The sequence below is a fragment of the Camelus ferus genome, chromosome X, assembly GCF_009834535.1.
Source record: "Camelus ferus isolate YT-003-E chromosome X, BCGSAC_Cfer_1.0, whole genome shotgun sequence".
Taxonomy (NCBI): Eukaryota; Metazoa; Chordata; class Mammalia; order Artiodactyla; family Camelidae; genus Camelus; species Camelus ferus.
In genome coordinates, this window is record NC_045732.1 from 24360728 (window position 1) to 24387500 (window position 26773).

General features: G+C 41.3%; 1 protein-coding gene across 1 annotated transcript in view; it reads left to right on the top strand.

Annotated features, from left to right (window-relative positions):
• Positions 1–1266: 1266 nt before the first annotated feature.
• SMPX (small muscle protein X-linked) overlaps positions 1267–26773 on the top strand; it is a 49449-nt gene continuing 23942 nt past the window's right edge. The window contains exons 1-4 of the mRNA XM_006193831.2: positions 1267–1502; positions 5170–5230; positions 16919–17005; positions 22685–22832. Coding sequence (XP_006193893.1) covers positions 5192–5230; positions 16919–17005; positions 22685–22819 — 261 coding nt within the window. The 5' untranslated portion in view covers positions 1267–1502; positions 5170–5191 and the 3' untranslated portion in view covers positions 22820–22832. The remainder of the gene's footprint in view (positions 1503–5169; positions 5231–16918; positions 17006–22684; positions 22833–26773) is intronic.

Genomic DNA, 26773 nt, shown 5'->3' on the forward strand with positions numbered 1-26773 from the left:
GTTGTTCATCCATGGAGTGATGCCACCTCTTGTCTAGTGAAGAGCCCTGAGCACATGGATGCAGCCAAACATCTGGGGAAATATTAAGGTGTCAACTATATTCTCTTCCTCAGTGTGTAAGTAACTCACCTTCAGTGCCATATGACCTCAAAGCATGATGTCTAAACTGAATTTTGAAGACACAGTTCTTTTAAACAACACATGAACAGAACTTAACGATGAACCCCAAACCGAGATGAGCCACAGTTACTTGCTGACCTCGTAAGCTGCCAGAAAGTTGGTTTTCCTTTTATTGACCTGAAATCAAGCATTTGGAATGCATTCAGCTGCAGGGAACAGACACCCAACTTCAGGGGCTCATTCAGATCAGAGCTTCTTTGCCTCATGTAACGAGAGGACTAGCAGTCGATGGTTGCTAGTGATAGGTCAGCAGCTGACCGTGCTGTCAGGGACTCAGACATAGGGTCATTTTCATCCATCAGATGAATTATAAGTGAGTCCACTCTGTTTAATCCTTCTACTGAAGGGACATTCCATGTAAAAATAATTTTAGAGACGAGAGAAGTAAAAAAAATTAAAAGTAGTGTTATAAATAATGAGCATGTGCTTTAGGATTTGGCAGTATTCTCTTTAAAAAGTGTTTTGTGTCATACCTGGTCCTGGCCTCTGTCATGCTTAAAACAGATTATTTTCTCTTTGTTTTGTTCTGTTGTTTCATGTGCTCTAGGGCCAAAGTCATTGCCACGAGTAGAGGTGGTAGAGCAGAGAGTGCAAGGACTCTGAGCCCTGGGACCACACGAGTCTGTTGATCTGTGACTGTTTTTGACCTACAAAAAGGAGGATGTAGTTCAATGTAATATTACAATTATCAACATTTGGTGACTATTTATTGAGTGCTGATTATGAAGTGACAGCCTCAGCTCCTAAGTGACCAAGCTAGGACTCAAACATTGTTTGGTGTCAGGGCCCCCTCGGTGCCAACACCACCTCTCTCCAATTTTTATTCAACACTCCTCGTCTTCTGGCCTCCAGGTAATAAAGCTATAGAAACTTTCCCTACTTTTCGAACTTCATCGTGGCCCCTCAGAATCTGTGAGAAAATGCAGCCAAGCATCTTCTGGAAGATTAGGAGGGCAGGAAGATTCCACAGCCACCTTCCGGCTGATATTTGAGCCCTGCTTTCAGCACGGTCAAGCCTTTTGGAGGCGGCGTATGGCTTGTATCAAACTCTATATTTAGGAAGAACAACTGTGAGCTATGACAGGAATTCTCTTGAACACTTAGCCTTAAACCGAGTTCCCCTCCAGCCCCGAGCTGGGAGCAGCTCTCAATACTGGGTGACGCGCCGAGCACTTGAGCTATTTCAGCCACATGAAAAGCATTGGGACTGAGATCGCAGCTCAGAGGACACCGGGCGTCCCTTCCACTCACTGAGGAGCCTCGTATTCCGGCACCTGGCTGCCTGGGACTTTCCCTAGGCAGTAAACAAATACCTAAAGCAGGTAAGCAGGAGGACCCAGCTCGGACAACTGGGCTTTCTGATGGAAATTTTCTTGCTACCTAACTCAAAGTGGCTACTTACAACTTTCTAGGACTGTAACCAGTGGGTGTAGCTTCCCTGTAAATTCACTGTTCATTGGTGATGTTGCTGCTTCTGTTTTATAAACTGCTTGAGGGGGAGGTTGAAAAAATGCTGAACTAAAGGGAGTTTTCATTAATAGTGACTTTAAGAAAATTTCCACAGTCCAGATACGATGACTGTTACCCTGAACATTTATGTCACTTTGATTCTTATGGCAAGGGTGCCAGTTGGTCACCTGCAGACTGATTCGGGTTGTAAGCTTAGAAATAATCAGGAGAATTTGGGGGCAGAGGAAAGCTATAATGCTAGCTCTTTGGCTTACCTAAGTGCAAATTATTGCCAGAGCTGTTAACACAGCACAAGTTTAGAACACTTTTCTCCTCTCCCTAAGCGCCAGACTTGGCCTCAATGATAAAGTGCTATCAACATATAGATCCGTTAATACTCCAGACCCATCTTTTCAAAAGCCTGTGACTGCGGTGTTCCCCGTTCCCAGCAGGGTGGAGGGCAGCAGCCCTGCCTCCCTCTGTGTGGGCACCAGACTCTGATACATGGCAGTACTGAGTGCCTCTTCCCTCCCGGCATAGCTCAGGCAGAGTTGAATAGAGTTAGTTCCGACAGCTGAACATCTTTCTACACCCTTCTCAGGAATTATTTTTAGCTGCAGGACAGAAGATAATTCCCTTTGAGATTGAGCGGTAGCCATTTCATTGACCTTTAAAAAGAACAAAACAAAGCCCCCTCTCTCTAGCTATCGATTTATTTTCCTCTGAATCCCTTCTCATTAAATTAGCGACATTAATGTTGACAAATTGTTAGTAAGTGAAAGAGTCTTATTTAGAAGTCAGATATGAGACGCTGTCCAATCAAATACCAGCAGAGGTATAATGTACATGACTCAGCATACAGACCATTAAAGATCCCCACTGACTTGCAGAACTGCCAGGAAAACTCAGCTATGCTAAGCTGGCAAGCATTTCCATTATAGTATAGGCTTTGTAAAAGTCAATCTATGCCTGGTCAAACTTTCCATGTTTCTAAATTGTAGCCAGAACCAAGAGACACAGTAATAGAGTGCTTTAAAGAGTACCTCTCTGGATGAAAAGCTGTGGCCCCGGTGTGAGTGGAGTTGTGCATCTAAGGCATAGCTTTCTTTTTTGGTCCAGGGACTGGGTGTGCAGATAAAGAAGGAAGGTGCATTCTACACCCTGCATCCGTGATGGAGGTGAACGCAGGGCCAGGGAAACAGCCAGGGAACACTGTCTATTTTTATTCATCAGTGTGCTTTGCCCTGATTTCTCTCAGAATAATGAGGACAGCAGGAACGGCTGCAGAACTGATTTACGCAAATGTTATCTAGCCTGTTTGCAAGGAATGAGAGCTGGTATCTGACCAACTTTCTGGAGGTGTCTCTCTCGCAGGCTGACATATATGTTAAGAAGGAATTTGTACATAAATGAGATTATACCAAAGCTATACTGGAGACAAGGCCCAACTACCCATCTCTTAGGCTCAGAGGTCCACAAAATACAAAGCAATCCAGTAGTTCAGTGAAAAAACAAAGTCAGTCTAATTTTACAAAAATCAGTGCAGTATGAACACAATCATTTATCGCCTGAGCTTTTGTTTTTTACATTTCAGCTTGCTTTTGTAATGCCATAAGGAAATTCCTAATTTGCCCGTTTTTAATCGATGTACAATATTTCTTTTAATTCCCAAGTCATATTAGTTAAACTTTAATTGTACACATACAGCGAATACTATATGATGAGATATTAAAAGTCCTGTGAGACTCATTGTTTTGCATGACTTTTAATAGCTTTTGAGGAACAGAAACATTAAAAATTAAACTATGAAGCTTTTCCTTTTGCAACTGAGCTGTGTCCTAGATCCAAAAATTAAAAATCCTTCACTGACTCTTCGACACTGCAGGAAAGACAGTAACCTATTGGAAACATACCACAGAGCAAAATGCATTCTTGATTGTTCAATTTGTTAGTGCTTTTTCATTTTTTAATCATGTTGAAAATAATTCTACCCTTATGCACGGAGACTGTACTTCTATATTACTAAAATATTCAGGTGAAACTTAAAAAAAACCCATCGTTTTCATGTATGTGTCTCCAAAGACTACATAGGTGGATACTAATTACAGAGATTTTATAAAATTATACATTTGTTCAACTTCATATAATAGAGCCTAAGACTTTAAAGATCTCAAAAAAAAGAAAGTTTTTCAGAGTTCTCAGATCTTTTATCTCTAAAGTATTGTGAGGCATCACTACATCAATTCTTACTCTGTACTGAGAGCTGTAGACCAGTATAATGACTAAAAAGTTACTAGCTAAAAGCAATGGCAATGAAATGATGAATATTTGCATCATGCTTTATAGTCCACAAGGAATTTTCAGGAACATTATGTAGTTTTAATTCTTACCACAACCTGTGAAGCAGGTAACATTTAAGGAAGACGAAATGGGCCTAGAGATGTCGACAGACATACTCTAGATGGACTGACGCACATGGGACTTGTGACAAATGCCAACACTGCTCTGTCTGTTCATTTACTCACCAGTTAGCTCACACTCCTACATCAGTCAAGAGAGGAAACCCTAGTCAACCCGGATTATAGTTTGGGTTTAAAAAGCAGCATGCTTTAAAAATATATATATAAATAAAAAAACCCCAGAAAACAAATCCCCAAAAAGCAGCATGCTTTTAATTCACTGAGTTTCAAACTTTTTCACTCGGTCCTGTTGACATGTAATAGGCCAAGCTATAGCAACCTGAGCCTCAGTAAACCACATCTCTAGTCAGCCGGCTCTAAGTCAGGTCTCACAAGCTGAAAGAAAGCAAAGGACCTTTGGGAACGAAGCACTGCTACATATTGGGGATCTGACATAGTCACATCAGTCCTATTTGCCTTCTGAGATGGTTCACTTAAAGAAAAGAAGACAGGGGAGGCTTGCCTGCCGGCTGCCTGGTTTACAGAGCCCGGGCTCTGGACACACGGAGCAGGGAGATGCGGCCACGTCCTCCCAGCGTCCCGCAGGTCTCTGGGCAGAACAGACACGTGCACAGCGAGCGGGCAGCATCGCAGTAGCAGGAATGTGGTACAGACCCCCTCTCTTTGGGTGTTCGAAGGAGGAGAGGTGCTCCAGATGGACTGACGCATAGTCCAGGCAACAGCTGAGATCAAAAGTTCAGTTTCGAGCGGAAAGCTTCTGAGGCCCCAAACAAAGGTGTTTTATTCCCACAACCTCTTTGCTTCGCTGCTCTTGGCAGGGGGGCAGGAGGGCAGGGCAGGAGATGATAGCGCCTTTCAAGTTTCTGATTGCCTATCGTTAGCATCAGGGGCGAGGCATCTCAGCATTTCTCCTCCTGAATGATTTATCCCGAGCTCTAGTGTTCCCTCTCCCTGAGCCTCTGGCAAGGAGAGTCTCTAAGTAACCGGAAACTGAGGCTGAAAGAATATATGGCCAATGAAAGGGGTGACTGCCCAGTTGAATCAGGAGTTAAATTCTAATTTATCAAGACTGAGAATCAGAATGCCGCCACCTCTAACAGTTTCTTACTTGTTTTTTTAGGGATAAGAAAGACCGCACAAATATGTCGAAACAGCCAGTTTCCAATGTCAGAGCCATCCAGGTAAGTAGGCAGATTTGTGTTTTAACATCAGCTCTGCATCTTCCAGTCTGTTTAATAAATCAGACTTTTTGAGACTGTTCACTCCTAACTGATGATTAACGTCAAGAAGAAAAGAAAGACTCGTGTAAGGTGTAAGAGAGTATATAAGGCTGGTCAGGTACAACTAAGAAGGGAGGAGCTATTTTTGTGTCATTGTGCTGAATTGTAAGACAAAGTTTATGAATGAGAATTAAATGATCTTTTACAAAAATGTAGTGTGTATGCTTTCTGGTATGTTTTTTGAGGCACAAGGTTTTGATATGCTCATGGATAAAAATTTAAAAATTCAATTTCCATTCTTATATCCCATTGAGTTTGGTGACTCATCTGTTTAGAACACATCTTTCTTTAAATAACATCCTTGTCTTGACAAATGTTCTTCCCAAGGCTTGAGTATTTACCTTTTAAAGTCTGTATGCTACTACGTCTCCTCCCAGCAAACCAATTCCTCAGTTGTTTCAACTGACTAAAGTGTCACACACAAGAAGGAACACAAATACAATTCTGGAGAAAACTTTCAGTATTTGTTTTCACTCAGTACGTAATCTGTTCTTTCTCTTAAGGGCTCTGTGTTTAACTCTCAAGTGGCCCCCACACTGAGATGCTAGGCACAACGCTTTACTGTAAAATTGCATCTTTCCTTTTCATCAACATGGAGCCATCTGTACTCTCTCTAAAGGAACTTTTAACCTTTTTTTTTCCTGGACTTTTTTTTTTTTAATGGAGGTACTGGATTGAACCCAGGACATCGTGCATGCTAGCATGTGCTCTACCACTGAGCTCTACCCTCTCCCTTTCCTGGACTTTTCTCAATACTGCAGAGCATATGGCAGTTCCCGAATATCTAGGGTCTGATGCACCACCACAGCATAAACCTGTTCGTAAACAACTGACCATATTTTTAAGGGGCATGCATGTGGTCTGGTTGTGGGGTGAGGAATCCTAGCACACATCGGCGGTGGAAGTGGGTGGAGGGACAGGTCTTTACCTCTCATGACTAACATAGAGCTGTAAATGGATGGGGTTCTTAAGTGGCAAAGATGTATAACAATCTCTGAAAACCTGTCATTGAACAAACCACCAAAAAAGGGACTACTGGCAAGGACTTATCTCTGCACTGCCACGTATGGCCCTCTGGTGTCCACCTAGTGAGTCTCTGAGGGACCCTGACGTTGGTAGTGGAATTCATTTTGCCTCCCAGACCTGTGGGCATCCTTGTATTGTTTGTTTTCTGAGGGGGATGTAATTAGGTTTCTTCACTGATTTCTGCTTGGAGGAGGTACCAGGGGTTGAACCTGGGACCTCTTCAGTGCTGAGCATGCGCTCTACCACCTGAGCTCTACCCTTCCCCTCTGTGGGCATCCTTGAGCCTTTGAATTTTCTCTTTCACCCAGTATGTAGAGCTGTTAGTGGCATGGGCTGTGAAGCCAGATTACTGGAGTTTGAATCTTTAATCCATTTTGTACTGGTGTGGGATCATGGGAAAACTACTTCACCTACTTTCTCTCTCTGCCTCCGTTTCCACATCTGTAAAATGTGGATGGTACAAACCTCCTAGGGCTACATGTATAAGATGCTTAAAACAGCACAGTGAGCCCTCATTAAGTGTCAAGCTGTTATTGTAAAAATTATCATTCATGAATGCTCTATGTTAAAGTGATGAGAAATAATACCATTTCATCACTGCATTTGAAGCTCCCAAAGAGCTAAACATAAAATTTCCTTTTGATTTTGCAGGACACAAAAACATAGTCTTCTCTCAGGCTGCCTTTTCTTCTCTTCCTTTTAAAGCTGGAAGTGTATTACTTTTTCTTCCTTAGTGCTTCCTGGCCTTCCTCAAATCTACACTGAGAATTCATCAGTATTTTAGCTACTAGTTTTGACCTTTATATTTTTAGGACTGTAATATTTAAAAAGCTGCTATTGACTGTTTTCAATAGCTGTTATCATACTGCATTTTTTAAAAATCCATCCACTCTACCAACAAAGGCAATACAGTGCTTCCTTATGGATGTGGTATTGCCTCTTTCAATATGTTTTATGCCACACAGAAAGCCTAATTTAATGTATCTTCAAATGAAAATATTTCTTGTGGCTAAATGGGATCCGCACTATCTGATATTTTCCTGTTATCTCTGCATTAACCTGAAGTAGAGTCTATTTAAAAAATATGAAAATGGTTATGCTGTACAAAATGCTTTATGGTAGGAACATTATCTAGGGTACGGTCTTGTCAGGAACAAATAGAGACCCCAATTAATGAGAGAGTACCCTCGTTGTAGAATGCTACTTGAAGATCTTAAATGTTCTATTCAATACACTCTAGTCACTTCTTTTTATTAGAAACTTATCTCGAATTCAGTTCAACGGTCATTTCCTGGGTGCATACTTTGCTCCAGGCAACATACTATGTGTAGGCTATGCAAAGATGAATTGATATCTGATCCCTGAGTTTGAGGAGCTCATGGTTTCCCGGACTTACTATCTGTGTGATGTTGGGTAAGTTGTTTTTTCTCTGTGCCTCAGTTTCCTCACGAGGGTTAAATGAATTAATGCATGTAAATGCTTAGGCCAGTGTCTGGCTTACTGGAATTGCTCAATAAACATTAGCCATTATCATCCATTATCATCATCATAATCCTCTGGTTCAACAGTGCCCAAAGTGTATCTCCTGGGATACTAGTTTGATGGGATGTTGTTAATTAAAGGGCTCAATGATAATAAGTGTTTGGGAAACACTACATTAAGCAATGTTGACAAGGATCTTTACTGCAGGATTTCTCAGAGTCCATAACTTGCTAATGCCTTCATACATTTCCAAGCAGGTGGTGATATATGCAATGTTTTCTAACCATATTGGATCATTTAAATGAGTATCTTGTAGGATAGTATTTTGCAGCGCAGACTTCTAAAGGTAATGACTTAGATCTCTATTTTGTCTGGATTGAGCGAATTTAAGCCACTGTCAACCATACTTCTAACAGTCAGTCATAGGTAGTTGAATTACTGCACCTATGTGCATCAGACAACATGGAGCCTAATGGTTACAAATCTCTACCCAGCCACTCACTTATCCTGTGACCTTGGTTCATCCTTAGTTTACCTTTCTGTAAAATGGGGACAATCATACTATTTATTAGGATTGTTACAATGAATACACAAAATCACGCATGGCAAGTGCCTGGTTGACAGCACACAAAATCCTTAAGAGATGGTTCCATCTCCTCCGTGCCCCAGAATAAGAGGAAGGCCAGAACCAGACCTACCCTCAGAGGATGGACGGTTGCCTTTCACATCCACATTGAAGAAGAGATGGCCTTGGAATTGTAAAGGGGATTCTATCTAAGTCTATATTTCTTTTCACTTATATTAATGAAATCTCATTTATGCTAAGGGCATTAAAAATATCCTGAAGAAATCAGTTGCTCCTTCCATAGCTTGGAGAAGGCCTTTGTCTCCTAAGCAGCTAAGGCTCTATACCAGAAGGTGGCCCACCTTTTTTGTAAAGGACCAGAGAGTAAATATTTTAAGATTTGCAGATGATTGGGTCTCTGTTGCAAGTACCCAACTCTGCAGTTATAGCACAAAAGCAGCCACAGGCGATACATAAATGAATGGGTGTGGCTGTGTGCCAATGAAACTTTATTTACAAAAACAGGTGGCAGGTTGGATTTGGCCCATGGGCCGTGGTTTGCTGACCCCAGTTCTGTACTCTGAAGGCTGCTTGTTAAACCCCGCTGTTGATAGGAATGGAGTTGCAACCAAGGTAACATCAGCACACTTGGCACAGTGGGTCTGATTCCTTCAGATGAAAGAATTTGACATGACAGGTGGTGGAGAAAGCTAGCATTGCTAGGAAATCTAATTCCATCAGTGATCTGCTCAGTAAGTCTCTCTAATGAGACCAAGTGACTCTGGCCACTGGCAGCACCAGCCTGTCCTTCCCCTTACTCCTGAACACACCCCCTTTGGAAACTACCACAGGCCTCCCCAGAGCCAATGTTCTCTGGGTCGTCACTGGCCCTTTCTCCTCACTGTTGATCAAAGTAAGCTGAGTATTATTTGTCCTCTCCCATGAGATCTGAGAGTTTCATGGTTGAATGGAAAAGAGCCCTGTGTCCTAGTCTTAGCTCTGCTCTGTGACTTCACCCCCTTGGTCCACGTGAGCTGCAAAGCACTGGGCAGGGGGAGTGTTGCATTAAATGATCTCTAAGCCTCTGTCCAGCTTCTAATAGTCTAGGAACTTCTTGAGAATAACTTCTAAGGTTTATTATTAGGATGATAATAATAGTCACAGTTTCTTCAGGGTTTACTAGGCACTTAGCATAATGCAATGGGATTTCCATGGATTATAAAGAAGGCTTTGAAGAAGCCAAAGAACTCACCCAGGATCACACAGAATGTGAGTAGGAGTCAGGAACTGAACCTGAGTTGCCTGATCCCAAAGCCCATGTTTGGAACCACTCTGCCATACTGTCTAGACTCATTATTTACCATCTCCACCCCAGCATGGAGACTGGGGATGGAGGAGTGGGTGCAGACCCTTTAAAGGGTGATCGTAAGTACCAAGGCTACGTGAGGGACAATTACCATTTTATGGATGCTGGTTTTTCCCTTTTAAAGCCCTCAACTAACATTCAGAAAGGGTATCAGCATTTCAGCCAAGAAGCTAATAGCTTACACTGATTAAAGTCATCTTAAATGTAAGTTGGCTAGGAGTGAAAAGTACAAAGTAAAGTGACTCAGTGACAAACATGGTCTCAAAATACAAATGACCATGGCCACTGACTCCTATTTCTCTGCTTAAGTGACTTAATCAAGCCACTTGTGAAACTAAACCTAATTCCTGTATCATCCATGCTAGAGGAATGAATCTATGAGCCTTGCATCATTAGTGAGTACGTGGCTTCTTATCGTGGGAAGTTTCCATTGTTACCTAATCCACGTGTAGAACAGGACATCTTGATGCCCCGAGTTTAAGTACTTCTTTCCCTTCCCTACCCGTTATATCACTCTTCCTCCGCCTTCCATTGCTCAGGGCATAAGGGCTCCATGGAAGAAGAAAACAGCCTGACAAAAATATTTACAGACAGGTGTTAGGGACTCTAACCCATTTAGAATTTCCAGTTTAAAAAAGATTTCAGGAATGACAATCCTTGGTACAACGAAGAGACTATCACCACCCACAGTTAATCAAATACATTTATTAAAGCCAAAAATAATGGTGATAATGCCTTCCTTTACTATTTTATTTAAATTTAAAAGATAAAAAGTGAACTTTCTTTTGCTACATGCTTTTTCTTTGACCATGGGTCTACTGTTTCTTTCTTAGGTAAGCCACTATAATACACTGTTTATGATTTCCAATGCTGTTTCCTTTGAAGTCAGAACTTGACTCATAGCAGTCTGACTGTAGTGTTCCCTCCAGCTGGTGATCTTCACTGCTCCACCCAGGGCTCCATATTGGTGCCTTGAGGCAAGCAGTCCTATACTAAGAGATGTCATTTTTTGAGGCTGAAATTCACAAGTCCTTCAGAAATATAACCTGCCTCCAACCAATTGTACATATTATCTTAATAGCTGTACAGGACATTCCTGAAAACTGCTTTTCCCTGGATGACAAGACTACAGTTGAGTCATTCAGGAAATTATTGAAGAGAACAAAAAGCATTGAGAACTGAGAGAGAGAGAGAGAGAGAGAGAGAGAGAGAGAGAGAGAGAGAGAGAGAAAGAAAACCTTTCAGTATGAAACATCATGGGTAAAGAACAGTGACTGAGTGGGAGTTTCTCAAAATTGTGTTGAGTGGGAAAGTTTTGTGTGTTCCGAATCCATTTCACATTTCAAGAATCCCTAAAGACAAAGAAGCTATGCAGTCTAGTGATACAGAATTTTATTTTAAAATAGGTTGGATATATTTTAATTGGCATGTGTGTGTCCTCTTAATTTAGCCTAATATATCAAATAAGAAATCTTATTTTTAATTAGCTATTGAGAAAACAAACCTCTTTATGAAAGTCTTCTGTGAAGATGCTAGAAATCTCAAAATGCCCTATCCTGCTCCATTCAGAGAAGGACTTGGACTATAAGAATAGGAAAGCTCAGAAAGAATTACTGTAAAATGCAACCCTATAGGGGTTCCTCTGCTCAGGGCTGGGAGAAAAACATGGGGGAAGCTATAGACTCTGGCAGGAGCTGCTGGAGACCTTTGAAAACTAAAGATAGAACCAGTGGGGGGTCATCAGAAACAAACAGGCAATGGGAGGAAACTCCCAGTCTCAGCACTAAAAAGAGAGACGGAGTGGGGACCAAAAGTAGGGGGGAGATAAGCGAACAATGGCTCTGGAAAGCAAAGTCGAGTGGGATTGTTGGTACCCAGCGGCTGGCAGCTATCAGAATCCAGCTCACTGGGAAAAGATGTCGTTCCATTGTAAGTCACACGGGAGCGGCTATGGAGGGAATATTGTTTCCAGAATTCTCTGGCTCAAAGCCTGGAGCCAAGCAGGAGAACAATACAAATAATTAAGGGAGTAGTGGAATTAACTTACAGGGAATTCTTTCTGCTTTTCTTAACCTGGTGAGATCAAGTGTAGTATTCATTTCACATCAGATAGGTCTGTTATCAGGGAACTGTATCCTGTTCTGGCAAAAGATGATCTAGTAGATTTTTTCCATTTCCAACTTCGCAGATGTAACAAATTATGTACAGCTTGGGAAAGTGATGCACTGTGTCTCCTGCGTCAGGGGCATATTTAAAAACATCTAAGATGAATAAATCTCAAGGAGAGGAAAAAATACAAGGGAATGTGTTACAAAAGGAATAAAACAAAAGCCTGCTTCCTTTACATTTATACAGAATCTATATAGAGAAGGAAGTCCAACCTTATATCAACTCCACGTCATTGATTTCTATGTTTGTTTATTCTTTCGTAAAAATGTAGCTCGTATTTCAAATCCATTTTGAGTACCAAATACCATGCTCAGTTTGCAGATGGAAAAATTGAGTCACTGAGAAGGTATTTTATTTGTGTTCAAACAGAGCAAGTCAGTGAAAAGAACAAGAATATGACACTAATTCTCTGGCCAATGGAATAAAAACAGAAAGCTGTAGGTCTACATATTTCTATCAAATGCATGCTATAAGGAAATTTTCTTATGGCTGTGATTTACTCTATAATTTGTCACTCAAATATCATTGCCCCACAATTATTTTAATGACGTGTATAATCATTTACAAAGTAGTCCACCAACACTCCCTTAACGTGTACATTAATGAATGGTTACTTGACACGTTCATAGGCTGCTTTGGATCCTGTCAATATTTGCTGTCAAAAAACCCATTTACGTTCTGGTTTCTTGAGTGATGCCTTAAAGATGAAAAAGCATCAAGTCAGTGAGTTAATGGCTCATTTTTCATTGTGGCTTTTTTGGGACACCGATTCTGGAATTATCCATTTTGTGTGTGCCTTTCCCAAGGCCATTCTCAAGGTATAAGCCTGCAATTTTAGAGCTAGTTTAGAGAATGTTAGAGTGGCTAGAGCTAACTTGGGCCAAGAGAAAAGAACTCTTTGGAGAGGAGTCCGACAAAGTTGAGGAAGTCTGTCCCTAAGGTCAGGCAGCTTCTATTGGGAATCCAGGCTATTCCTCGAACTGTTTGTGCGACCTTGAGCAAATCACCTAAGTTCTTTGGGGCTCAGTTTCTTTATCAATAAAACAAAGATGATGGTCTGAACCTCAGAAGTACGTTGTGAGGATGAAGGTGTAGTGATAAGCTAGGCTGAATCCTGTGGTTTTGGGGTGGATAAGGTAGTTTGCGGTAGATGGGGGAGGAGTTGTTACCATCCCACAACCTCACTGCCAGGTTAAGGTGAAAGCTAGTCCCAACCCAACTCTGCCACTTTGTTAAACACACATTTGTTAGCAAACAAGCATAAAACCATTCATACAGCCTGTCTGTGAGCTTGAATGATGCCTCAGCTCTTGTTCCTTTAAGTGTTCTGAATGGGTGCCAGTTTGCATAAAAGGTTCCTATGAGGCAGGTGGTGATTCTGTTGCCGTTAGTTGGCAGCAGCCAGCTGGAAATCCTCATTATCGATGGCTGGAGACCAGCCCATCGGGGATCACTTCTCTGAGCTCTGTCTCCAAAGATACAAGCTGTAGGCATAAGATTCTTACACTCTGTTCAGCAGGGTGGGAATTATCTCTCAAATATTTTGACCAACTTGCATATCTTAACCTCCTCCTCCAACTTCATCAATAAAAGCCATTTCGAATACTCATCCCACTATTTCACCTATTTCTGACATTTCTTCAAATAATAAAGCCTCAGGTGTTGGTGGAGATAAGGCTAACAAAACACTTACAGTATCATGGAAGCAACTTAAATGTCCATTGACAGGTGACTGGATAAAGAAACTGTGGTATATATACAATGGAATACTACTCAGCTATAAAAAAGAATGAAATAATGCCATTTGCAGCAACATGGAAGGACCTGGAGATTGTCATACTCAGTGAAGTAAGCCAGAAAGAGAAAGAAAAATACCACATGATATCACTGATAAGTGGAATCTAAAAAATGAGACAAATGAACTTAAATGAACAAAACAGAAACAGACAGACACAGAGAACAATCTTCTGGCTACTAGGGGGGAAAGCAGGGCAGGTGGAGGGACAAATTGGGAGTTCGAGATTTGCAGATACTAACTACTATACATATAATGGATAAACAACAACATCCTACTGTGTAGCACAGGGAACTATACTCAATACCTTGTAATTGCCTATAATGAAAAAGAGTATGAAAAGCAATATATATATATGTATATATGTATATGTATAACTGAACCACTATGCTGCATACCAGAAACTAACACAACACTGTAAACCGACTATACTTCAATTAAAAAAAAAAAGAAAACACTTGGAGTAGCAATCTGGGGAATGTGGTCTTAGTGATATTTTACCACCTAACCACCCCAGAAGATTGAACTCCCAATTAGAGCAATAGAGTTCCCTGGAGCTGCAGTTTAAACCAACCTGTGGGTATAAAATATCACGGTGTATATGCTAAAGTAGTTTAAAGTAAATTACAGACATCTTAACAATGGGCAGAGCGAACATTTTAAATGCATGTCAATACTCATCTGCTTAGGGATGATCGCTTTCAATGGCTGTCAGATTGGGCCCCCAAGTTTCAAGGAACTGCTCATGGCCTGGGGCTTGGGGAAGCAGATTGGGTCTGGGCTCCCTGCCACCTTAGCTAGAGCAGCTCCACCTCCAGTTAGTTTGCATTTCAGATATTCTGACAACACTTTACATGAAGGAAGGGTTCCATGGCCAAAAGGTTTGAAAACCATTAAGGAAACTTACCATTCAAATTAAATCAATGGGGAAGACGAGACCCACAGCAGTTGTCACTTTTTCAAGCACAGAGAATCTGTAGAAGCTCCTAGCATTGGGCTCTTTCACTACCATAGCCTCCCCTGCACCATGGAGGGGCTACATGCATGGCTAAAATCAATCTCTGAGCAAGAAAAGGTGGTATTTCCATAGCGTGTGCTTTACTGAATACAGTGTCCCACATGACCTTTACATGTTCCTTTACTGAAAACTACAGCCTGCCATCGGGCATACACACGTGATTAAATGGGTTAGTTTAGCAATTAAATCTTTCACAAACAATATGTTAACCTGAACTTCCATTAGGAAAATGCCCTCTGTAGATGTTTAATAAATGGGTCAGGATCATGGTGATCTAATTAAACTTTCAGCTGGTTAACTTTCTTCCAAATAGTCCCCATATCAACTTCCTTCCTCTTTCATCCAAACTGTAGTAATGGAAATAGTTATTGATTCAATATACATCATCTTCTGTGAGTCTTATGTACATTGTTTTGATCTTATTTCAGGACCCTGGAAAAATATAAATATCAGGACCGTAGAAAAAAATATTTCATCCAAGACACTGTCAATTGTAATATACCATTATTTTATGTTCTGCTAAGAAATAAAACAAATGTGCCCATTAAAAATGTAAGATACCATTGGTTGCAAGACACAGGCTGATTTTAGAGATATTAAAAGAGGTGCATCTTGGAATTCATGAAGCATGCTACCATATTTGCCACCAGATAAGACATATTTTCCCCTTTGTCTTATGCCACGTCCTCCTCCCACTCTAGGTCACCTAATATTTCCATTAAGCAGAAGAATAGCATAGAAGGCTCAGCCTTAGTTTTTCTAAAGCGCTTCCATCTAAAATTGTGCTACACTTATACTTTAGCATATATGATACATACTGACCAAAATACTTCTTGGCTTGTTGGCCCTAGGAGTGGTGATGTACCTCTCCTGATACCCGCCACAAACACTTTGGATCTGTTTCCTTTCTGTGGGATCAGCATCATTCTAGTAGGGAAGGAAGTTTTAAAGCCCCGATATGGAAAAAGTCAATTCCTGTTCTCCAGAGCAGAACATAGATTCGCCATGTTGCACGAACACAGACACTGGATACTTCCTGTGTCTTGAGTTAAACATTTTCTTGGCAACAGAGCTCATGTCAGGCAGTTTCAAATGGATCTTACCACAAACTTCCTAATAATTTTGTTTGGTGTGGTAGCAAAATGGTCCAAATTGAATCATAAGGGAATAAAATATTTTGCTCTCTTTGCTCAGGCGTCATTTTTGTTCATAATATCAAAGTGCAATTTCAACTTTTCAAGCCCACATATCCAATTACTCATAAGGCAACACTTTATCTCAAGTGGAAAGAATTTACATTTTGCCTTAAAAGAGAGTTGTCATGCTTGTTTTATGTGAGTGATCCTCCTGGTGGAAGATGTTCTTGGTCTGCATTAAACATTCTTGCCTTTTGATATCAGATGAAATATGGACAAATTCCAATTTACATATTCTTTCCCACATTTGAATTACTGGCATCATTTTCCATACATAATTTAATGTTTAGCATATTTCATGTTTTCTAGAAGGTATTTGATGTTTACTGTGGATGGAGATTAATATGTTATCTTAATAAAGAACAAGAATCTATGAACTGGGATACCAATGAACTTGACCTTCCAGCACTCTCCTTATACATTGACCCACACAGTGGTGTGTCGGCGGGGATGATAGAAGAGTGTCAGCTACAGAGACCTTAGACCCAAATAAGGGCTGGAATAGCTGTAGGACATTATGAAAATGAGGAAGCAGTTTAGGAGGTATGATTGTTCCCCTCCCATGGTAAATCTGAAGGAGGGTGAAGAAGGGCTAAGGTGTGGGATGGTTTCTGAGAATGCTGTTTCCTCCTTTCCTGCCATTATGTGTTCCTTTCTCATCCCAGAGAGCAGAAAATATTAAGCACCACAGGAGGGCAACAGCCAGAACAAACTGACTTCAAATTCCTCCAGCCAATAGGGAATTATAAAATCACTGCACAGACCTAAAGATGAGTAGCAGAGATCTGGAATAAATAGAAGTCAAATTCTCCTTTGCATATTTTTGTACTGTCATTACAGCAATTTTCCTAAGGTAAAAAGCTTCAAAGATGAACTTTTCAGATTTGTTTTGCCTCACAATGATCACCATCTCAGAAGGTCAAAGCAATTTCTTACTTTTCTTGAGCTAAATCTTCCGTTTTCTCTTTTTAGGCAAATATCAACATCCCAATGGGGGCCTTTCGGCCAGGAGCTGGGCAACCCCCCAGAAGAAAAGAATGTACTCCGGAAATGGAGGAGGTAAGGAAAACTGAGCTGGCAGAAGTCAGCACTGGCTTTTTCCTCCAACGTCCTGACTAGAGGAGAGCAGAGGCAAGGTGAGGACCAACTTTCCAGGACAAGGAGGGCACAAGTGGATGTGGGTCAAGGAGGCATCATGTAGCATACACATTTCTTTGGTTGTCTTGCTCAATTAGCCACGAAATACACTGCCCCTCACTTCCTTTCAGTCGAATTTAAGTGCCTGGCACAGTTACTTGAAGATGCTGAGTTTAACAACTAGTTTATTGATTGATTGTGTGTGTGTGTTTGTGTTTGTGTGTGTGTGGTGGTGGTGGGGAACCTCTCAGATGCTCTTGGTCCAGCAACACTCAAAAGCTTGGTAAATTCTCACTCTCGAGCTTTTACTGAATCGAGCAGGATGTATGCAGTACAGCTTCTGATGAGTGATGAACTCCAGTGGGAGCTCAGGTAATAAGCATGGTAAATTACTTGTGGCTTCAAACAAAAAGCCGTAATCTCTGGGTATTTCCTTTGAAAAGAGGAACTTGCAAGAGAGTCTATCAATTTCTGTATTTTTAACTCCCTCTAATTCTTTACCTTTCCTCCAAATTTAAATACCCAGTCTTTTTAAATGCGAGCTAAAATTAATAGAGGGTACAATAAATACAGACTAGATCCCCCCCCCCCCCACAGGTTTATATTTCTTCCTCAATTGTGACTTTTCTGGTGAAGCTTAGAAAGGTCTGATTCTGAAAAAAAAAGTTAACGTCTTGGAACATATCTTGGAGCATTAAGTAAAGCCACAGGATACTGCAATCTGTATTTTATTTTTTTTTAAAGGTGAAAAGGCTTTTTTAACTTTTGTAGATGACCTTTTTGGTATTTACTCCAAAAGAACACCTATCACCCTTTTAAAATTCCTAATAAAACGCTGGTTATCCTGCATCTAAACATTTTCCCATAAATAATTCCTGATGTGGTCCTAAGTCAGTGATTCCAGCCTCCTCTAAAAAGAAAGATAATTTTTGAAAGGAGGAGATGCAGTATTTGAGTGACATCATCATATTCTGGAATTTCAGTCACTAAGTCACCCTTGATGAATAAAAAATTTTGATAAGTTGATAAGACCCGGCCCTACTCTGCTTTTCAAAAAAATAAATTTCATGTATTTATTACTGTATTATTTTATCATTTTTTGGCAAGGGGGAGGTAATTAGGTTTTATTATTTATTTTTAGAGGAGGCACTGGGGATTGAACTCAGGACCTTGTGCATGCTAAGCATGTGCTCTACCACTTGAGCTATACCTTCCACCCCTACTCTGCTTTTATGGTACAGAATTTCAAGTTCTGCTGCTGCTAACTTGGCCACCCAGTTAACTCATGATCATGAGCTCTCCTTCTGTGACTTTGGCCAAGTATTTGAGTCTCTGTCTGCAAAATATAATCCCCTCCATTCCTCTGACAGTTGCTGTGAGGAAAGAGTCAGTAATATAACAGACATGGCATAACCTTGTAGGTATTCAATGAATGGCTGCTCATGGACTGATCAAATTATCCAATTTTTATGCAGGACTCCTGGGCCTATTATTTTGCAGGTTGTGAGAAAAAGGTATAGGGAGGTAGAAGGGAGGGCAGAAAGGAATTCTTCCTACACTTCCATTTATCTGTAATTCGGCTTTCTTCCTGTGCTTCCTCTTAAGTTGTGTCCATTGCTACCATGGCAGTCAGTCAGAAGGCAGCTTGACCCTCTTTTCTCACTAAATTGACTGATGCTGAGGAGGCTTGCATCTCCTCTTCCCTCTATGGTAGAGATCGTCCTCGCTTCTTCTCTAGAATAAACTTTTCTATTACTATCCAGTTTGAAAACTTGGAATCGCTTACTTTCTTAGATTTGGGTTTCATTGCCTAGCTTTGCATTAAGATAATCACTGTCTAAAGTGGAGGTCATAACAGACCATCCCTGAACAGAACAGGCCAACTCTATCACAGCCAGTAGCTCCTCCATCTCAATCTCAACACCATCTTAGACATGAAGAGGTACCCTAGCAAGAAGCCAGGACGAGCCTTTGGCCACCTGACAAGGCCTGTGCACACTGGCTGGGTCCCTCGCCCACCTATAGTCTCTTTGAGCCCTTGTTCTGCTCACAGAGCTGGAGCACACCCTCCGCTCAGCCCAGCCAGAGTTTGGCACATGCCCGACACAGAGTCCTTACAACCAAACCCTAGTAAGCATAAGAAAAGGCAGCTGTGTGATTAAAGTAGGTACTGACAAGGCTATTGACAAGAAGGATATTGATAAGATGAAGGATATTGACAAGCTCCTACTCTACGTCCCAAATCTCTCTTTTGACCGAAATTCCATCATTACTAAGCCACAAAACAGCACACTGGGATTTTCTGTTAATTATTTCCCTCTCCACTTGGTTCCTTTACAAGATGCAAACACACTATTTACTTGTGGTCTCACTACCTCCTAGCTGTGAAGCCACTGGGCAAGATTCTTACCTTTCCCCCCTGCCTCATGCTTCAGTTTCCTCAACTGTAAAATAGGGATAATAATAGCACCGGACTTGTAGGGTTGATGTGAGGACTAAATGGGTGAGTACGTGTAACTCAGAAGTGCTAGCAACGTGTTTGCTGTTATTATTAAGTCTTCAGGGTTTGAGCATAATGAGCACATCAGGCTGCAGTGTCATATGTAAGAGAGTTTAGGGGGAAACTCAGTGTGGCATCCGGTAGTAAAGAGGGAGAGAAGGTGAGATAGCTGGAAAATGGTTTGCCATTTTGCCAAATTTTACAGATTACTGTCACCCCAAAGGGGAACATTTCCCTTTGACAACAGCCATTCCTGAAACTGGGGATGGTGCTGGGGCTGATAAGCCTTCTCTCAAGCTTTCTTTATCTAAACCAAAGAATGTCTTCCACGTCCCTTCTCAATTCAAATATCTACCTAGAAAAGAAAAGAGAACGTACTTAGTCAAATGGGGCCATCTGGAACCCTGCCTGTTCATGCCTTAATTTATTATAATTCTTATGATAAGAAATACGTAGAAGAAATGGGATCTGATTCACATTATATTTCAAAAGATGAGAGAAGATTCAGTTAAGAATATGTACCACTACTAACCCATCTTCCTGAGTTAATATATTAATACCTACTTATTAAATATATCCACTTATTATTTTCCATTATATGTGACCTTATCAAATCAAGTGCTAAAAGTCTTACTTTGTTAAATAAAAAACACAGTGCATTGAGGTTTTAATAACTTTAAAGGAAAGTGCCTAATATCAAATATTGTCATCTTTGATCTGTGTATGTTTGCATAATAAATCTTTGTGCACAGACACATAACTACACACACTGGCTTTATGCATTAAATGTGCCAATATAGCACATTTTGATATTAGAAAGATAGCGACTATGACTTACTCAGGAACTTAAACAGAAGGAATTGGAAACATTTTTCTCCTCATGCTTCTTAATTAAGATCTACCCACGTAACAACCATGGGAACATTTATAAGTGAGGAAATATTTTTCATTTCACCACTACACACACACACACATATATATATATGTTTTTTAAAAAGCACTTTATAACTTTATGGCCTTGTTTAAAATTTCTCTCCAAAAGCCTAGCAAAGAACATTTGGGAATACCTTGTCCTCCAAGTGGCTGTGTAACAAATAGTTTGAACTATTGCTTCTAAATCTGCATTTATAAATGATGACTGTGCCTGCATGATGAAAGGCATCCAGTCCTATGGCTCTTTACACTGACCCAGGGAAACAATGTTTTCCAGATATTTACAACAGTTACAGCCTACATCAAATTACTTTATCATTCTGTGTGGGTGACACATTAGCTATTTCATCAGCACTGTGCCAGATTCAAAGAAAATGACTATAGGAAAAACTATTAGCATTTAGAAGAGCACCTCAATATTTTATATTTCTACTCATCCCCTCAAATAAGCAATTTAAAAACATTTCTGTAAAGAACACGTCTACCAAATAATTGGTTCAAGTTTGGGAAGTTTGAACACTTTCTTCCCTTTTCCTTTAGGGTCTAGACAATTTGAGAACCAGATGTAGGAGCCAGATGGAAGCTTGAAGCATGGCATCAGCTTTAATACCAAGGGCTATTACAGGGCTGCCGAGTTAGGCTGGCAACCCGTATGGACACAGGGCTTGAACCTGAGGCAAATGTACAATCTCTTATTCTTTTTCCTGGAACTATACTGGTTCACTCAGTTGCTGGCAGAGCAGATGGAGCTCTGCCAGTGTCACGTGGGGCCTGTGTTAGTTTGGGTCCTCCAGAAAGCAGATCTCAAGAGGGGATTAGACGGGTAAAATATTTATTGGGGAAAACACTTGTAAGGAAAAATGGAAGGGTTGTCAGACGATGATGCAGGCGAAGGAGAGTGGGACAGAGGGTTGGGCAGAAGCATCTTAGACATCAGTGCTGTTTTAAGGAAAATTCTCGAGCCCAGGTCCCTCCCAGAGGAGTCCCAGGTCTCCCAGGAACGGCCTGCCTTAGGATTCTGTGACACTCAGTCATTGGCCATGAGCAACCGTGGGAAGTGTGATCTCAGCATGGTGATTGGTGGGTTTCAGGGCGAAGCAGCTGGGACTGTCATTCAATTATCCTCCCTGCAGGAAACTGATCCGAGAGGCGTGCTCTTGTGGCTGCCACAGAGATCAAATGTCCCTCCAACACCTTCGTTCCAGGGCCCTGGAGAATATGCCCTCCATTGCTAGCAAACAGGAGAAATGAGCTAACCAGCAAGCCTCTCTGTAGTAATGAGCTGGAGTTCTAGGGGCTGCACACAGCACCTGATCTTACTGTTCTGTAGTTGCTGTTAGTATGTGTGTTTGGTGTCTGTATGCTGAGGTATAGATTTGTCACTATGGTACATTCTCGGAATTAATCAACTAAACCACAATCAATAAGTTAGTCTGTGCACTTTTTTCTATACCAGGCATCGGAGGAGCCACACAAAAGAAGGTACAGGATGTAGTTCTGCCCTAATGCCACAACAACATACAAACATAAGACGACAGGAAATTTAAAACACTTTCCAAAGCAGGGGGGGAAGAGCTGGGTCTTCTCTGATGTTCCATCCTACTTCACCCATATTCAAAGAGGTTCTGCGTATATCAGTTTCAGTTTGTTTATGCTTCCCAGAAATGTCATTGGAACAAAGGCTGGCAGCCACTGCACATTGAACAAAAAAAAAAAAGAAAAAAAAAAAAAAAAGAAAAAAGAAAATTCCAGGACCAAGTCATTGTTAGAGTCAGCCGCGCACTAATAGTCTACAAATCGCTACCTTTCAGGCATATGATGATATTATGGTACCAAATTAAATTGGATCTTGTAGGATGCTTCTCTTAGAACACAAACCTTTCTAACTCGTGGTAATTTTTATTAGTTTCCAGACAATGAACAGTACTCTAGTGTTTTCTAAGTCATAGGGAAATGACTTGTTTTCTTCTTCCAATTTTATTCCTCTACAAACTTAAGGAGATCTTGAAATTCTGAGGGTGTCTCAACAGCACGAGAAAAAGTCACTCTGCTAGAATTACACTCTGACGTTATTCTTGCTTTAATCTTTTTCTGCTTCGTGTCCATGACCCAGAGAGACCAAACATCTTTTTCAGTGAGCTGATTCTCTCTCCTTTCTTTCTCTTTAGGGTATTCCTCCCGCTTCAGATGAGGAAAAGAAGCCAATTCCAGGAGCGAAGAAACTTCCAGGACCTGCGGTCAACCTTTCGGAGATCCAGAATATTAAAAGTGAACTGAAGTATGTCCCCAAAGCTGAACAGTAGTTGGAAAAAAAAGGTGGGTGGAAAACTATTTTCTTTGTCCCCGAAAGACCACTATAAAATGGTTTAAGGAAGACTTCCACCAAAGGAGTCTGGAATTCCAGAAATGTTTAGTTAAAGTTTCAAGGCCTTCAAGTTAGATCAGTAACTTTCCGGCACAAAGGTTGTCTGGCATGTAAAGCCAAGCTTTTAGGCCTATCTTGTTCCAAAACCAGTCAGAAGGCCATTGAGGATGTTTGTCTGCCATCCCCTTTCTGGTCACCTTCTTAGTTGGGGAAGGGTTGGGTTGGGAGAGGAAAGATGCTTGGTAGGGGGCCTTAAGGAACTTTTGATCTCAGGGCCCAGGGAACCCTTCTTCGTTCTATGCCTCAGTTTCCCCATCCAGATGCCCAAATAGCGATGAGCTGCTTCCGAGCTGGAGGATCAGAGTAGCAAGGAGCTGAGGAGGTTTGGTGGTAACTCAGGTGTGTGTAAGGCAGACCAAGAGGACCTGGTAATGACTTTGAAGGTAAAGGAAGGAAGGGTAGGCTCAGAATTGTACCTGCTACTTGAAGAGGCATTGCAAGCAGGGCCTGTGACTTTATTTTCATTTTAATTGGATCTATTCAATAATGATCCCCTCAGGGAGGCTGGGGGCTCAGCCCCACCCTCCACCTGCAGACCTGACACCTGCAGACTGGTACGGGATTTCTGTCAGCAGAGGGCTTATGGAATTGGCCCAAGTCATCATTCTTTCTCCTATGAGATTCTAGCAAATCTACTTTATCCAACATTACTGAATTCCACCACCCACAGTTTATTCTATTCTTTAAGCAGAAGTTTAAGTCTAGAGAGGAATCAATACTGGGAACATAAAGTATTTATCTGGCTGAATGTCCATTCATTTGTTTGTTCATCCACTCATTCATTTATTAAACCATTATTTATTGAGTATCTGCTGTGTGCCGAACACTAGACACATATACTGATCACTTACCATGGGCCAGTGAATGGAATGGCCATTCTACCAATGGAAGAGCGTTCTATCCATTGTTCCGTTAAGCCTCGTGATACCCAGTATTGCTCCCATTCTTGAGATGAGTCTTAGACAGACTGATTTTCCCCATCTATCATGCATCCTAAAGAGGCGATCTGACTTCAAAGTGACTGCTGCCACTTACTTAGTATACTTCTTCGCCCCTTCCTCTCCCCATACCTTCCAGACAGACTGCACACTCCCTGTGGGTATTAGGGTAAAATCTTCTGACCACATGCATAGTGAAGACAAGCATGGCAAGGGGGCCCTATTGTGTCTTCTGTAAATATAATGAAGAAGAGACATTCTGTGAGACAATCCCATAAGTGATGGATGGTACTTGGGTCACACTTGTGCTGATTCACTTGCAAATGTTCTAGTAAGTTATGCCGAAAAGATTTCTTCATAGAGTAGAGAAAGAAAGGAGCCATTTCGAGTTAAAATAACAGAACAGTACGTAATATTCTCAGCATAGTTACACAAAAGAACAAAGGAGTAAGAATAAAATACACTGGATTCTATGATCATAGAGTGAATCCCAGGAACATGCATGGGACCAAGCGACGTGAGCAGGAACTGACCTGAAGCGTGGCCATACACACCTGTTATTAATGATGAAGGAATGAAACAAATTGATGACTGAGGATTATGAGACTCAGTCCTGCTTGTGTTGTGAAGCTGAGATGAAATATTCCAATATGCTTGGGATAAAGTTGCAGAACTTTCTGGTGAGAAAGCCCGCAGAAGGAAAATGAACTTTTGGTAATATTTATTATTATCACCCAACCAAGGCTGTTCAGTTAAACACATGAATTTTTAATGCAGAGTTTAAAGGGTTTTGCTTTAATGAAATCCATGCCGACCTAAATTTAACCCTAGTTTCAGCTTCAGAAGAATCTGGTTTTGAAGATTCAAAAGAATGCTGTTTCAAAATTAGCTCAGAGAGGATCCTGCAGTGTTATTCAGCAGTGAGGCTGATTCTGTAGCCTTGGATCTGTGGTTACACTAATGAGGAACAATATCAGCTCGATAAAATATTGAAAAGGTACCGGGTATCCAGAACACAGTTTTTGTTACTCCATTTTCTCAGAGAAGACCACTCAGAGAGGCCTATTTGTCCTCACTCTGTAAGAAGGTGAAAACCTAAGCTGTCCAGTAATTAATCTGAATTCCCCATCAGTACAGTCACTGTTTCAAGCCAAGGAGTGATTTTTATTTCTTCCAGGAGAGGTACTACGCTACTTTGTTTTTGACTCATCAATTCTTCTCCTGCAAAACTGTCCAATTTTGAGACTTCCATGGTCATGGTTTGTGGTCACAGAAGGAGAGCATTTCTTAACATTGATTAATCACTGAATTCATAAGCAACAAATACCCTGGACCAGCCATCATTTGGCCCCTCACTGCTTGGATATGATTTCCTCCTTTTCTGGGCCACCACTTTGTCACCTACCCTCACCATGTAGTGTTCAATGATTTAATCAAACAGATCATAGTTTAAAGACTGAGTGAATAAGTCCATAGTACCAAACTGTGAAAACCATAAGACTTAAGGCTCAAAGTCTAGGTTATAACTATTACCATATGTTAGACATAAGACAGAGCAGCACTTCCTTCCAGCCAAGATCAGCCCCTCCTTGTAAGTAGGATTTCAGATTCTTTCCATGCCCTGTGTCATGGCTAGAACTGTTCATGAAAAATTGGTAGAAAACATTACAGGACAAGAACCAGAAATGTCAATGACTAGCCAGTTAGAGATCAGTAATCATGGCTTGTGGCAGAGGACTTAGGGCCTGGACCCAATCAGGAACCAGAACCAGGCAACACAGAGATAATACATACCAAGTCAAGACCAAGAAACACAGGGGAATCCCAAATGGGGCCCTACACCACACCAGAACAGGCTGGGGCAGGGAAAGTCATGTGTTCAGCCACAAACCTCTCAGGATTCTTCTGGATGTGATTTAAGGTGGCCAGATGATAACTAAGCAAGCCCAGGAGACAGATGAAGAGACAGGACCAGCAGCAATGTCTGAAAACCAAGAGCTCTCCCATACTCCCATGCCTGCTCGTTTACTACATGATCAGGAGTCTGCCGCCCCATGTTCACCATCAAAAGCCACTGTCAGCTTATCTGCTTGTAGCTGCAGCAGATGCTACCTGAGACTTCACAGACAGGGGTCTGGGGAGGCTGGGGGACTGCTAATGGCTGATATCCAATAGACTCTGTGTCCTGATCTGCTCTCTCCCAACCCTCAGATCAGACCACAGGTGCCCGGTAAAGGCGTTTCTGTGCCATGGACACTTCCTTTACTCTGTGCTGTAAGATATACAAATGTCAGACTCAGTTCCTGCTCTCAGGATGCTTAAGTCTTGATGGAAAGATAAAAATAAAATACTTCAAAAAGGGACAAAACGAATGATTCAAGAATTAGAGAGCAGCTCAGTGATTCAAGATATCCTATGGCTGTTTATGACCCACTAAGAAGTAGGCAGTAGAGAAAACTGATGTTATGACTCATGAGAGGAGGACCGCAGAGGGACCATTTCAAGGAGGTGGTGGGAATGGAATGGTTTAAACAGAGGCTCAGAGATAGCCTCTGGACACAGGGAATGTCCCGACCATCATTAATGAACCAGCCTGCTGAGACCAAACAGTTCCTCTAGGGTAATACTTGTTAGACTTTTGGGGCAGAGCAAAATAAGATCCCACAACCCACCCACACCCTCTCTTTTCTTTTTCCAGCATTAAAAGAACTCAGTGATAACAAAGAATTGGAGAGGAACAAAATAAGTATTAAAGTAGTAGTGACGCAGTAATTATGAGAAGAATGATTAACAAAGATAAACCCTAAGAATAATTCTACAATTATGTTAGTGAACACAAAGATAGCAGCAATTGAAAGCCCTGGGACCGATGGAGCACTAGAAAGAAACTGTCA